General features: G+C 36.9%; 3 protein-coding genes across 15 annotated transcripts in view; all 3 read right to left on the minus strand.

Annotated features, from left to right (window-relative positions):
- Positions 1 to 15,313, minus strand: part of LOC122342952 (NACHT, LRR and PYD domains-containing protein 3-like) — a 924,523-nt gene that overhangs the window by 707,750 nt on the left and 201,460 nt on the right. The gene's annotated exons all lie outside the window — the stretch shown is intronic.
- LOC122343113 (stonustoxin subunit beta-like) lies at positions 95 to 2,915 on the minus strand. Of its 13 annotated transcripts, XM_043237458.1 has the most exons (6): positions 2,823 to 2,915; positions 2,361 to 2,632; positions 2,069 to 2,121; positions 1,882 to 1,936; positions 1,733 to 1,798; positions 95 to 1,312 (listed from the first exon to the last, which is right to left on the minus strand). In XM_043237458.1, the coding sequence occupies exons 5-6, from the start codon at positions 1,744 to 1,746 to the stop codon at positions 652 to 654; spliced, it is 675 nt and encodes a 224-aa protein (XP_043093393.1). In that variant the 5' UTR covers positions 1,747 to 1,798; positions 1,882 to 1,936; positions 2,069 to 2,121; positions 2,361 to 2,632; positions 2,823 to 2,915; the 3' UTR covers positions 95 to 651. The 13 variants fall into 13 exon arrangements, with proteins under 13 accessions (XP_043093393.1, XP_043093397.1, XP_043093391.1 ...); XM_043237462.1 differs by lacking the exons at positions 1,733 to 1,798; positions 2,069 to 2,121 and having other exon boundaries at positions 95 to 1,172; positions 1,266 to 1,312; XM_043237456.1 differs by lacking the exon at positions 1,733 to 1,798.
- LOC122342980 (NLR family CARD domain-containing protein 3-like) lies at positions 6,159 to 12,194 on the minus strand. The gene is given in 7 exon segments (XM_043237236.1): positions 6,159 to 8,034; positions 8,117 to 8,163; positions 8,429 to 8,602; positions 10,066 to 10,239; positions 10,325 to 10,747; positions 10,749 to 11,171; positions 11,173 to 12,194. Coding segments are annotated over 7 exon segments (2,742 nt in total). The 5' UTR covers positions 12,126 to 12,194; the 3' UTR covers positions 6,159 to 7,486.

The following is a 15,313-nucleotide window of genomic DNA, read 5'->3' on the forward strand; positions in this document are numbered from 1 at the left end:
ACATTTCAAAAATCCATTCAAATTCCACAGAATGACATGAAGTCCTATATGATGCTGTTTATATCGCTCAAAAGAACATTGGCGTGCTATGTAATGACATTGTAACAATTTATTGTAAATATACCATTCACAGCTGAAAATGATGTATTATTGGTTTTCCACTTATACAGAATTATCTGTAGAATTTATTTATATTATGCTTGGCATGGCTTCTAATCTTGATTCAACAGATTCATCCAGTTATTAACACGTTGACCAATAGCAAGGTGCATAGTTTAAACGTTTGCATGGTTTATGACTGGTCTGAAGAATAGGTGTAGTTTAGCCCACGGTACAGTAAAAATAACTTTGCATTTTATGATCACGTAGTGTATATCACTGAACGTCAGAAGGCTAAAAGGGTTTCTGAGACACCAAGCCTAAGCGATCGACAGTGATCCTAAGCAGATGCTACAGTTCTTTAATTAAAATGTACATTTTCAGTGGAAAATTTATATTGATAGCAATAACTCAAATGATCGACGTGACACTACAATGAAAACAAACAGAGGTTGAGAAAAGATACACAGATACATATTGTCATTTTAGCACACACATCTTGCCGTGTATCACACACATTGCATCTCAAAAGATTATAAGTAAAATTTCTGGTCAGTCATTTTTCAGTTTCACCGATCCATAATAATTAAACCCAAACCCAGGATAGAGCGGCTGAGTGAATGTGGTCTGGACTGTGTGGATAAGTTTCATTGTTTCTACGTTGTAGAAGGACAGAGTTCCTGCGCTGTGATCCACATACACTCCTACTCTACTGCTGATGGACTCTACAAGAAGCTCAGTGACTATGTTGTTGTGTCTGAATGAGTAACTGTAGGGAAAGCAGTCCAAACTCCAGGACTGATCATTAGATCCAAACTCACACTCTTTACCCGGTCCCTTCCTGCTGATGTTTTTATATGACACTGATATTCGCACATCTCCACTCCACTCGATCTCCCAGTAACAGCGTCCACACACACTCTCTCTACACAACACCTGATACCAATGATCAAATCTGTCTGGATGATCGGGATATGGCTGTTTCTTTCTCACACCTGTCACATTTTTGTTCTCCTCAGACAGAATGAGTTCAGTGTTTGCTGTGTTTGGATCCAGTGTGAAAAGACACGTACCTAAACACAAGAACAGAGACATTCGTAACACAACAGCTATCACTACATGTGTGTGTGAGAGCGTGTGTGTATCGTGTGTGTTTGTAGATATACATTTTTTTGGTTTTGCTGTAATCTCGCATTTTTCTCCATGATCCACACTGTAAAACACACACAGAGTAACAATCAATCAGTAAACACAGTATCAGACAAACTCCTGTGCTGCGATTTGAGGGCCTAAGCGGTCTTTTTTTAAGGATTCTCTGTAATTGCTGTTGTGGAGGGAGATGTGCCCCACACTGATTGGATGATGGTGGAGGAACATAAACAAATGTTCAGAAACATCAGATGAGATGCCAAGACAACTTTCAGACACCTCTAGCAGGGCAGGAAGATAGACCTCCTGCACACGCGACCACCTAAGAGGGGACTTGTCATTGGACAACGGGTTGACCCTCACCTTCGGACCAAAACCTAAGGTTTAGGAAATGACAGCTATAAACATTCCTTTAGATCTCTGGATGCAACAGCAGTGGCCAAACCTTGAAAGGACACAAAAATCTATCTAAATCCATTCATACCTATGAAATAACATGGAGTGAGAGTGGTCACAGTTTAATGGAACATTCTATGTCCCGTTTACCAGCCTATCGATTTGGAGAGATGGAAACAACATGATTATCGGTCAAGTTTCCAACATCCAGCCAAACCAAAAGAATGTGCCACCTACCTGAGGGAATTCATCATCAAAAGCAGAAGTCGCCGTTCAATATCATAAATCAATGCTGTTAAATAGAGAAAAACAGTTTGCAAGTTCTTAAATTTTTATATTGAAACTAAATATCCAACAACATCAATACAAAAAAACATTTTGTTAAGAATATATATAAAACAAGGATGTGTTCTGTTTGCACAACCTGATTTTGCTGAGTTTGACGTGTGTCTAGCTCAGCATATCCATGAATAATGCCTATAATCTCATTTAATGACAGATGAAAGACATTGATGTGCAAGCACCAAACACTGATTTTGAGTATAAACTTCACAAAAACTATACACTGGTTGTTGGTCAATCACAACGTTGTTGTTAATCACAAAGATGTTGACCTAGGAACATGTTGAATCGGGTAAGCTTTAATTTAGATCAACACAGTACAATGAAATTAAGCTGAATGCTATCAAATAATTTTGAGAATTTTTTATGCTTACCTGTTTTAATCTTGTTTGTCTGGTGCTTCTGATGTCTCCTGAATGAATGGTCGAGATCAAATCATTTGTTTTTGCAGTTCAAGTGCAAAAAGTGACAAACAAGCCTTGGCTTGTGCGGTAGATAAAATAGCCTGCCACGTGAAGATCTTCTCAGGGATACTGCGCTATGTTGAGAACTGTGACAAGGTATAAGGTTGTCCATATGCTGAAGAATGTTACACAGCAGGTCTCTCTTTTGATGGTTTCTAAATCATTCCACTGAGCAGGTGTTTCTGAATAAGCATGAAAAGATACGGTTTGATTATTTTAAAAATACGTAATTTGACTGGCAGTCCGAACATTTGTGCAACGTGTGCGTGCGAATGACTTGGATTTTATCTGACTTGGAAATACTGTTGCATTGTACCATGCAGGTTGTTTGTTGTTGTTGTTTTTTTGATAAAGAAATGAAAAGGAACTTACATTATTGCGAGACTGTTTCTGTTTAGATGGAAAAAATCATTACCGCTGTGTCCGATACCATCACGTTCCCAGGACAAATGCAATGACTACATAGATGGCAAAGAAATGACCTTTAGCATCTTTATCATGGTAATCCATCTTGGTGTGTGTGTGTGTGTGTGCACACACTTTAATGGGATAAGTACACATTCTGATTATGGGTTGCCATACTTGGCCACATCACGTCGCAGTACATTTATAGATTGTCCCTCTGCCACTCAATGTTTTAAGTCTTATTTTCCTTCCAATTCTCCAAATCGTCGAATTGAATTTGGGGCCATTAATGGGATTTTACGTAAATCAAGTTTGGGAGGAGTATAGCCAATTTCAGATGAATATAAGGCTGTGTAGAATTGTTTATACTGTAGACCAAATTGATTTCTAGCGCATGTTGTTGGTGATCCTGCCATCATCTCTACGAATAAATGTTATCAGGGGCGTAGCAGCTGTTTTAAAAGTGCGGGGACAGCTTTCAAGTGATGCAACCCTATGATGTACTCAATGTATCATATGTTCATATAATACGCAAAATTCTAAACAGAAAACCAATCAGAGTTTTACTAAAATACGATAATGTATGATTAGAAAAATTTTCATCACAAAACAAATTAGCTATACTGAGAAAGAATAACTACTCGAGAGGCAAGCAGCTTGACGAGAAACAAGATACTAATGAAACAGACGCTTTCATTTCAGTTGGGTTTCATGTTTCTAGCATCTGTAAAACTGTGTTTTTCCATCTTAAAAATATATCTAAATTACGACCTATGCTTTCAACCTATAATGCAGAAATATTAATTCATGCGTTTATGACCTCAAGGTTAGATTATTGTAATGCTTTATTGGGTGGTTGTTCTGCACGCTTAATAAACAAACTTCAGCTAGTCCAAAACGCAGCAGATAGAGTCCTTACTAGAACTAGGAAGTATGATCATATTAGCCCAGTTCTGTCAACACTGCACTGGCTCCTATCAAACATCAGATAGATTTTAAAATCTTATTAATTACCTATAAAGCCCTGAATGGTTTAGCTCCTCAATACTTGAGCGAGCTCTTATCACATTATAGTCCTGCACGTCCGCTGCATTCTCAAAACTCTGGCCATTTGATAATACCTAGAATATCAAAATCAACTGCGGGCGGCAGATCCTTTTCCTATCTAGCACCTAAACTATGGAACAATCTCCCTAACTCTGTTCGTGAAGCAGACACACTCTGCCAGTTTAAATCTAGATTAAAGACACATCTTTTTAACTTAGCCTACACGTAACACACCAACACACTTTTATTATTCAAATCCGTTAAAGGATTTTTAGGCTGCATTACTTAGATTTGCTGGAACCGGGAACACTACTCCTACAATACGATCGTAAAAAGAATGGCATCTACGCTAATATTAGTCCTGTCTCTTTCTCAATCTGCTTTCACAGTTTGTATCCATACTAGATGGTGGATCAGCACCCAGAGATTATGTTCATCAGAGACCAGAAAACCTAGATGCACCCCGTGGACCAATCACCAGATCCTGATGCACACACACACACACACACACACTAAGTCATTTACACTATCTGACACAGCTGCGTTTAAAATTGAACTGGAGGTTAAGTGCTGGGTGTCCGGTCAGAGGAGAACTGACCCCAACTGAGTCTGGTTTCTCCCAAGGTTTTTTTTTCTCCATTCTGTATGCATGGGGTTTTGTTTCCTTGCCGCTGTCGCCTCTGGCTTGCTTGGTTGGAGACACTTAACTTCTAGTGATTATCGTTGAATTGACTACAGAGACTGTCTCTGCATTTAATAAGAAATTGGTCACTCTCGTCATTATACATCCCTGCCATTATACTGTACAGTGCTTTGATGCAACTTGTGTTGTTAAAAGCGCTATATAAATAAAAATGATTGATTGATTGATTGGAGAGAATTTGTGACCTCCACTGATGTATATTTGGCCTAGATACAACTATTTAAAAATCTAAACTATACTCTCATTCTCATATCAGGAAATATAATCATATTACGCAGTGCCTGAAATTGCTGGGAATTATTTTTAGGCGCTGCGTGATATCATTGCGCCTGCTGTAGCCATGGTACGGCTGCAAAGTTCCTTTACGCCAAATAAGAATACAGTTCCTAGGTATCCTATATCAGCTTAGAAGATGTTCAGTTTCTGTACATACTGAATTTTATGCAAAATTATAGCCTGAAATTGGCAAAACATCTTTAGCTAACAACTTGACAGCTTGACTTAAAATGTATCCACATTCTTCTTGACGTAAAAATGGGTGTAGCCATTTATACATTGTGTTGGTATAGCGTCCAGTCTCATCAAGTTTGTTTTGCTGCTTGATATTGAAAATTCATACCATATCATGTTATTTCAATGTACTTCTTAATTATGAACACACTGGTAATGGTAATGCAAACGGTTTTACCATTTACTGCACGTCGTTATTTTCCTCTTTATTTCCCTAAACCGTCCAATGAAAAAAGATATAGAGTTTGTTTAATGTTCATGCATTTACACTAAAGACAACCATTTCTTTTTGGATGACTCCAAGTATTGCACGATGGAAATGTTTGTGAAGGAATGTTATTATCGTCAATGCCATGTGATCGTCCTCACTAGGCAAAAGGAACAATTTTATCAGTTACCTCACAGGTTCAACTGGTTAGTTTTACATATCTTTCTTCTTATCTGAGAGACTGGGTGCTGACCTCCTTTGATCAGATGTTTTGAGCACTGCAATTAGGTATCCACGAAAAGCAACCTGCTCTTCCTTTGTAACAATAGGCACACTTCCATTGTCAAGTAGTGAGGTTTTGTCACATTTGACCGCATTTCGAACCCTTGGTACTTGTTCAAATAAGAACAGAATCATAACATCTAATTTTTCACTGTGTACTTGGATGATAAGTAAGGAAATGATCTAAACAGAAGAAACTTTTCTTCAAAAGAACACTTCTTTTGAACCCATCACCAAAGTTAGGATTCTGTCATTTGCACTCTTGAAAGGAAATGCAGAATGTGCCCACAATGGGTCCTACAACGTGTCTGGGGAGATGAATGTATCTGTGACGCGTCATATATGAACTGAAACATTACTGAAACTGATTTGACATGGTTTTAGACAATCCTACAATTGCAGCCAAATGGCTGATACAAGATGTTGCAAGGAATACACAAACACTCAATGATTAGTTGACTGAAATTATACTTATAATTGTATATAATTGTATAATTATAATTGTATGGAAATACAATTAAAATACCCAATCGGTAACAGCAGGTCATTTTATTGCTTATTCTTTCATTGCATTGAATCATTCGAATGGTTGATTCATTTAGGAGTGAAGCAAGTGACTGTCTTTATAAATAGGTTATTACTACAAGTCAGACAATGTCAGTCATGTGATATTTATTGTATAAAATCAGTACGACGTTTGCAAATTCCCTTAATAATCAATAGCTGACACTCTCCAGAGTTCATTGCAATTTACACCCTGTATGTATATATGTATATGTATTTTTTTTTTTTTTTGTCATGCCTCATCAGTATCGGTATAGTATGTTGAGACACAATGTTTCATTAAACAAAGGTGTTGTAATTATAGTAATTATCACATAGCATTATTATAATTTTACAATTTAGCTCAAAAGTTTAAATACCCTGACAGAATTGATGATTAGTGTTTGGCTGAACCAACTCAAACTTGGTTCTATAAAGGTTCTATCTGTGAATCAGCCAATCAGCACTTGGAATGCACACAAGATGCACACCAATCAGGATCAGCCTTCTTTGTCATGACACTGGACTGCTCCACAACAGCAGGAAAAATTTAACATTAAACAACAATTACATGTTTGAAGAATCAGTGAGTGCAATTCAACTTTATTCCACAAAGTGGCCCTGTTTAAAACATAATGACAACGTTATTTGTGACTCATAATTAACGCTTAGTTAATTGTAGAGCAATTACTGCACATAATGAAATAAGCGAATGTGGTAGTTCACTATTAGCTAATCAACTATTTTTGCTTTATACCTCCCCAAAAACTATTAATAATTACTGTATACAGCTTCATAATTAATATGAATACTACATGATGTACAATTAATTCTAAAAGGAAGGTCATGGTAACCCACTAGCAATGACTTGCTTCAGAGAGAACTAATAATTATTAGGATCAGTAGTGAAGTGAAGATTATGATTATGAAATCATTGTAAGCTTTTGTGTGTTTCATATTAAATAGTAGTTACTAGATGCTTCTAAAGGAATTACTATTTTTTGGATTAATATTCTAAAGCAAAGATAATCATAACTCTCTAGTAATTACTGAAATCATTGTAAACCTTTGTGGTTTTTGTAAGGCTCTGGTTAGTAGTTCACTTTGCTAGATTTAAATCATTACCATGATCTTCACTTTAGAATACGGGTCCAAACAATTAGTTTCTTCAGAAAGATCTTAAGGCATTACTATCTAAAACCTTACGTACATCTCAAATGCTTACAAAGACATCCGTGGTTATTAGGGAGTTATGATGATTTTCACTTCAGAATACTGGAAATAATGAACACTGGAAAGTTTTTTACTTTTCACTCTTACCCGTTTTCAAACGATCAGTTAGTTAACCTTCTCTTCGTTTTGAATCTGACACAGAGTCAATGAGGTTTCAAATACTCTAAATCCGGCGTAGAGGGGTTCAGTGAATGTGGTGTTGTATGTGTGTAAGTGTGTGAGTGTGTGTGTGTCAGAGACGGTGTAGAAGGACAGAGTGCCAGCTGACACATCCACATACACTCCTACTCTATCAAACGTGGATGAAGTGAGTGGTAAGTCCTTTCGTTTTTTATTGTGCCAGACAGTGAATTTGTTATCAGAGTAATCCAGACTCCAGGATTTGTCGTTGTATCCAAATCTAAAGTCACTGCCTCCCTTTCTCCCAATTCCTTTATATGTCACTGCTGCATGACCCCAACCGCTCCATTCAACCTCCCAGTAGCAGCGTCCAGTCAGACGCTCTCGGCACAGAACCCGCTCACCACCAACAAATCTCTCTGGATGATCAGGATATGGTTGCGGCTTTTTCGCGTATGTTGCCTTTCGGTTCTCATCAATCAGAATGATGTAAGCGTTTGCTGTGTTTGGATCAAGTGTGAGATCACAGGCATCTGAATGGAAGATGATAGATGACAAATGATTTCAAAGTTTTATTTTACATATATGAAAGACAGAGAAAGACACAAAACTTACATTTTCTCAGTGTTGGAGTAATTCTGCAAGGGTGTCCGTGATCCAAACTAAAGGATTGTTAACAAAGAGTTTCATTGAGAATGTAGATGATTTTTTAGAAAGCAGACAAGTATATGAATAACGATCACTGATCTATGCTAACAACTCTGAACCCATTTAAAGTTTATTATGCCTCAGTGCTAATGTTAACACTTTAAAGGGCATTTGTCATATAATAGCTATCAATAATAGCTCAAATAATAAAGTGCCATAGACTTCCATCAACCCCCGGTTTTTTCCCTCCACTTTCAAATTCTACACATCCACACATACTTGAGTATCTGCAGTTTACAGTCTGGATCCTCCAGTTTGTGTTGAAGCAGCTGGACCCCTGATGGTCCTGGATGATTGTAGCTCAGATCCAGCTCTCTCAGATGTGAGGGGTTTGAAGTCAGAGCTGAAGACAAATAGCCACAGCCTTCCTCTGTCACCATACAACCTGACAACCTAAAGACACACAAAGACAAACAGACAGATATTCTAAAAAAATCATGTTTTCCTTCCCCTTGAGTGTGACAGATGCAGATGGGAGGCTAATGTAAATGGTTCAGGTGTGACCGGTGAAAGGGTTTCTGGTCTCCTGGTGAGCGTGTGCCCCAATAAAGACCATTTGATAACCATTTGTCTTTGCTCCAAGGATGAGCACGGGAATGGTTTGGGGAGAAGTTTCATATTTGGGTGCTAAATGTTTGATTCTTTGATCAGTCTGGGTATTTAAAGAAAGTGGGCAAACCACTCGAGGAAGTTTTCTGTAAACAGATCTTCCCGCACAACTTCTGTGTGTCTTCATTGCCAGGTACGATGACCTTTGAATGATGCTTTTTATAATTTGTTTTATCTGTTTGTTTTTAGTTTGCTTTCTTTATTTTTGTGTGTTTACTGCTGATCAGTTGTGTAAATGTAATGAAATTTCATGAATTGGAAAACAGTACTGCCTGGCATAATAAAAGTACATCTTGATTAACTTATAATATTGTCTGGAATAACTTTTCTAGTAGATTAGTGACTTCTGAGCTTTTCCGCATTGTTGGCGTGCTAGGGTGAGTCAGATCAACGATCAATGGATGGAGCCGAGGGCACATTTTTGAGATCTTGACTTCTGGCCACCAAACTGGCTTAGCATGCTATTACTTAGGGAACGCATAAAAATTACTCTTTTTGAGTCTATTGAGGAGATGGCTGCATTAAGGTAAGTGATCTACGGGGTAGCCTCTGACTAAGACCTGGACTAGCCCAGATGTGTTGTGAGTCTGTTCTGGCCAAACAAGGTCTCTAAGCGACCCAGATTCCTAACGAACGAAAAGTCGAAACTAAGAAGTATTATAGTTAATGATCTAAATTCAATCGCAACTAGAGGGATCAGCAGTAACATTAAAATTAATAGTCAGAATCACGGAAATTGGAGTCAGATCAAATTATATAAGGTCAGTACTAAAATTGGGGGAAAAAAAGGTTAATAAATATAAGTGATTTTGCAGAAGCGCCAGAAAGAGTCTACACGCATACAGCCTTCAACCAGCCACTGGATTCTGGTCGGTTGGTGGACCCTTACAGTTTGAACTTAGATCGAAGGGGGGGAAGGGAAATATATTCTATGGCCCCAAACATTAGCATTAACAATGAAATTTGCTGATTGTATCACCAATATTGTCCCACATCACATTCTGTTGTCCACCTATCAGTTTTAGCTAATGCTAAAAAAAGGCATTAACTTGAATTGTTAAAAGGTCCATGAGAGGATGAGGAAAGGCATGCCTGACAGAGATGACAAGCAAATAATATTAATAATAAACGTTTTCTTGTCTGATGGCCATTCTAAGTCCAAAACTGATTGTAAAAACCTTTTTCTCCTGTAGCGTAAGTCTGGAGAGGGGGTGCATTTACTCATGTCAACATGTTTTGTCACACACCTCAGTATCTCCAGTTGAAAGTTTGAACTCTTCAATCCTTCAGAAAGCAGCTTCACTCCTGAATCCTGCAGATCATTGTTACCAAGATCCAGCTCTCTTAGGACAGAGTTTGAGAACTGTAGAGCTGAAGACACAATTTCACATTCCTGAGCAGTAATACTACAGTCAGCCAAACTATGAGACAAAATACAAAAAAAGATGTTACTTTTTTAGAGAATTTAAGCCATTTTATATATTTTTTAACAGATTTAACACTCACTAAGCTTTTGTGCAGTTGAATAAAGCTGGTATAAATCTTCTTCTTCCTTCATCTGATGTATTGTATTTTTTGAGGTCCAACTCATCGAACGGTTCCTCTGACATCTGAAACATGTAGGCAATTGTTGAGCAGTGAGCAGGAGAGAGCTTTTTCTCTAACTGTTTGTCCGATTTTACAAACTCTTGAATCTCTCTGGACAGAGTGTGATCTTTTACTTCAAGCATACAGTGAAATAAATTTATGGATTTTTCAGTGGAAAGTTGCTGTCCATCTTTGATCTTCTCTGTAATGTATTGTGGGGTTATCCTGATGCTCTCTGAGCTGTTTACTGTGTGTATCAGTAGATCCTTTAAAAGTCTCTGATTGGACTCCAGTGAGACACCCAACAGGAAACACAAGAGATGATCCAGGTGTCCAGTTTTACTCTACTGCACCTTTAAGTAAATTTTGTAATGAAACAAAATTTTTTAGTCCATCCACTATCGTACTTACATAAAAAATGAACACATAAAAAGCTGCTAGAAACTCCTGAACAGTCAGATGAATGAAACTGTAGACTTTCCTCTGATGTAACACCCAATTCTCCTTAAAAATTTCAGTGCAAACCCCAGAATACACTGAGGCCTCAGTTACATCTATGCCACTTTCAGTTAGGTCCTCCTCATAGAACAGCACATTGCCCTTCATCAGCTGATTGAAAGCCACTTCAGCAAGTTTCATAATCACTTTTCTGTTGGTCTGCAGGAGTTTCCTTGAATCTCTCTCTTGATACTTCTGGTTCCTCATGTTGATCTGAATCAGCAGGAAGTGGATGTACATTTCAGTCAGAGTTTGAGGCATTTCTGCACTTTTGAAGCACAATGGATGAGATCCAGCAGAAGACGGGTATGTGGCACATGATGTGAAGGCTTGTTACTCTTCTGATGTGTGAGATGATTATGCTGGCTTGATGCTCATCACTGATTCTCTTCCTGAAATATTCCTCCTTCTGAAGGTCACTGAATCCATCAATTTCTGTCAGACGGTTGATGTATTTGGATGGGATCTGATTGGCTGTTGCTGGTCTTGAGGTGATCCAGATGAGAGCAGAGGGAAGAAGCTCTCCTTTCATGAGTTTTGACATCAACATACTTACTGATGAAGTCTCAGGCACATCACAAACTTTCTGAAAATCGGAAAACATCAGTGTAATTCTGCTTTCATCCAGACCATCAAATATGAACACAATCTTACACTCCTCATAAACCTTTAAGTCCAGATTTTGTAATTCAGGATAAAAGTCAAGCAGAAGTCTGTGAAGACTGTACTGATGATCTCGGATCAAGTTCAGCTCTCGAAATGGAAGCACAAACATGAAGTCCAAATCCTGATTGGCTTTTCCCTCTGCCCAGTCCAGAATGAACTTCTGCACAGAGACGGTTTTCCCGATTCCAGCAATGCCTTTAGTAAGAACAGTCTTAATCTGGTCCTTCTCCTCACATCCTGTTTCAGACGAGGCTTTAAAGATGTCATTGCAGTAAATTGAAGTGTCTTGTGAGTGTTTTGTTTTGGCTGTTTTCTCCATCTGTAAAACCTCATGTTCCTCATTCACTCCTTCACTCTCTCCTTCTATGATGTCGAGCTGTGTGTAGATCCTGTTCAAGAGGGTTTCATTTTCTTGCAATTTGATTACCTCAAATAATCTCTCAAACCTTTTTTTCATGCTGTTTTTGTGCTGGTGTTTAACTCTGTGTATTTGATCATCCACTGGTCGGCACAGAAAGGCTACATGTTTGTCATCTACCCTAAGTTCAGAGGTCATTGGGTTGAGACATAGACATGTTACTCTTCACAGAGACAGAACAGGTTTCTAAAGAGTCTGATCTCTGTTTTGTGCTAATGCTGCCAAAAATAAACAAAACAGCATTTTACTCAAACATGCTGTACAGCTTGCATTTATTCATTTACAAATAAAGATTACAACAAACATTTGTAATACTACTAATATTTGATTAGAGAGAGAAAGAGCTTTTCTCTGGGAAAGTCTGGGCCCGATAGGGTTTTTCGAACCTCAAGAAGTTTCAACAGTTGCAAAATTGTTTCACAAAAAACATTTGTGCATTTAAAGTGAAGGCGGGATTTAGACAAGTGCTTACTGAAAATTCTTTAGATTGAAAAGGATTCACTTTGGGCAAATCACTCTACCAAATGCAGAAATATCTAGCGTCTTACCTGGGGTCAGAGCTCACTGTTGAATCACTGAATGAAATAGGATACTTTTCCATGGAATCTTTTCTCTTTACCGACATACAGCACGATTCTTGAGCTGGAGAACTCATTTTAAAGGTGGTGCGCTCATGTTCTCTCAGATTATGGATGCTTATTTTAAAGTCTCTGTCTTCCTAAGAAGAATGTCGAGAGGTTGGTTTTAGAGTTAAAACTTTTTTTCTTTCTTTTTTTGTTGGTATAACATTGATGCTTTACAGTATTTGCTATAATCCATATGTTTTAGTACAGAAAAAAAATTTGCACAACCACATTAAAACATTTAAATGACGTGCCAATCTAAATAACTGCATTTTTAAATCAATACTAAAAGTTGTGTTATGCTGATTATATTCTATGTGAATTAGAGTTAAATGTTCCCGCTTTTTTGTGCTTTGATCGTCAAAACATAATTGCAGTGCCTTAAAGGTTTCATTCCTGCACAGGCAGACAGTCAAAGGAACTGGCACTCAGTCAGTCACGCCAAAATACCACAACCACACGTCTGCAAGAGCAACTATTAACAGCAAACACACATACATGTTTCACGTGATCTTTGATGAATAAAAAGCTAAAAAGAAAAGAATTGAGTTAAAATAGAGATCTTTTCTAAAAATATACACTACTGTTCAATCATTTTTTAGAAATAAATTCAAACTCTTATTCAGCTACGAGTTAAATGTTACGTTAAGACGTGTTGAATTGATAAGAAGTGAAAGCAAAGATTCATATTGTTAGAAAAAATGCTGAAATTTAAAAAATAATAATAATAATTAAGAGCACTTTCTTACTGTTTATTCAGAGTTAAATGTCTGATACAGGAGTGTGAATGTAGGAACTGAAAATTGTGAGTATATGTATGTTTAGTAATTTACGATAGATTTTCTTACTAGAAGTTTAACAATAATTTAATAATCTGGATAGAGTAAAAGTACAGTATTCAACACTGCTTTAATACAGTCAAATTCTTCACATTCGTATCATACTGTAGTAAAAAACAGTCAATTACACAAAAAAACTATTAAAGTTTTCAGTTTATAGTCGTTTTATAGTCTTTAAATAATATATATTAAATAATATAAGCAGTAAATTGCAAAATGAATTTACTTAAGCAATTACGTTATCAGTGTTTCCAATATTTTGGTCAGAGCTGATAACAAAGATTATAAGCAACTATATATTTACTAAAAATGGCACCAGCAAATATAATATATACTCGAGTGGCACAGAGTGTGCGGATTTTTAGAAAAGGCAACTAAACACAGAGTTTAAAAACACAAAGAATAGTTAAACAAAGTTAAATGAACAGCTTCTGACCTACCTGCTTCAGATGCACTAACTGAAGTGTTTTGATTGCCTGTACCGTAACGCCAACTTTGGGTTTTAGGTAACATGAGATTGGTTTGGCTTTTAGCTGCGTTCATCGCCATAGTAACTTACGCTCCAAAGTTAACCCGCTCTGGTTTAGAGAGGTCAAACTCAAATTTGACCAATCAGCTTCAAGCAAAGTGCATCTCTGATGCAATAAAGCCACTCCCCCAGCTTCTCTTACTCCAAATGAAAGCATGCTACAGAGTAAAACATTCAAATAAAATCAGAAATTTTATCTCCTTACAAAAGCCAGCTTAGTAGTAATTAAGCTTTTATTTTAAATTAATATAAACATATAGATAGTATGAATGATAAGTTTTAAAATCAATCGCTGTATACATGACTACATATGAGTTTAGATTTTAAATGTATCAACTTTATAAAGTAACTTTACATCTTAATTGCATTTAATGTTAATGATTAGTTCAAGCGTGCTTTTCTGGATAAACTATTTCTGTATTTTAGTGTATTTAGTTGTAATAAAATTATAATAAAGGTATAACTTTAAGTGTACTTTTTTGATGCTAAATTGGAACAACTTCAAGTATGTCTATTTTCATGCTTGATTAGTGCTAATTAAGTGTGCTTTTTTGTAGTATGACAAATTAGAGAGTTTAAATTAGCTAGACCTAATCTTCAAGTTTTCATAAATGTATAGTTTATAAGTGCATAGTGTAGTGCATCGTTTGGGATGCAGCTAAGGTCTTCACTTTAAAATGTAATTTTTTTTAAATTACTATTTTGTGGCTCTTTATTGTGTCATGACAGATCACTTTAATGCCTTACTAAATCAATCAACACATGAACTGAACGTTTTTTCATATTTCATATGAAAATGACCTCATAATCTACTCACCCCCAAGACATTCTAGCTGTATATAGCTTTCAGATGAACACAGCTTTATCCTGGCTCTTCCAAGCTTTGTGATGCTGGTAGATGGTGACCATTATTTTGAAGCTCCATAAATTCGATACGTCCCTCACAAAACTAACCTATACATCTCTGGGGGCTTAACCCATTGTCCAGCGATCCGTATGACATCAAAGTACCTCAAGAGTGATTATAAAGAGCGTATGGAACCATCTGCTGTCAAACACTTCTCTTTATTGGACTTGGACCACACTGATGCCCAGGACATCAAACTAATGTTCCTACATTAGGCCTGAATACTTTAACGATAACATTAACGCAAAACATGCAAGCTATAGAAATTAAAAGAACACCACTAAAAAGTGACTAGGAACTTTTTTTCATGTTCATTTTATAGTGCTGAATTCTGTTCAGTTTTGTACATATATTGAATTCTGTATACATAGTTATTCTTTGTGAATATCTTCTAAATGAATGCAGTATGAATCTACACGTTCTGTTCT

The sequence above is a fragment of the Puntigrus tetrazona genome, chromosome 4 (assembly GCF_018831695.1).
Source record: "Puntigrus tetrazona isolate hp1 chromosome 4, ASM1883169v1, whole genome shotgun sequence".
In the NCBI taxonomy this organism is placed as follows: domain Eukaryota; kingdom Metazoa; phylum Chordata; class Actinopteri; order Cypriniformes; family Cyprinidae; genus Puntigrus; species Puntigrus tetrazona.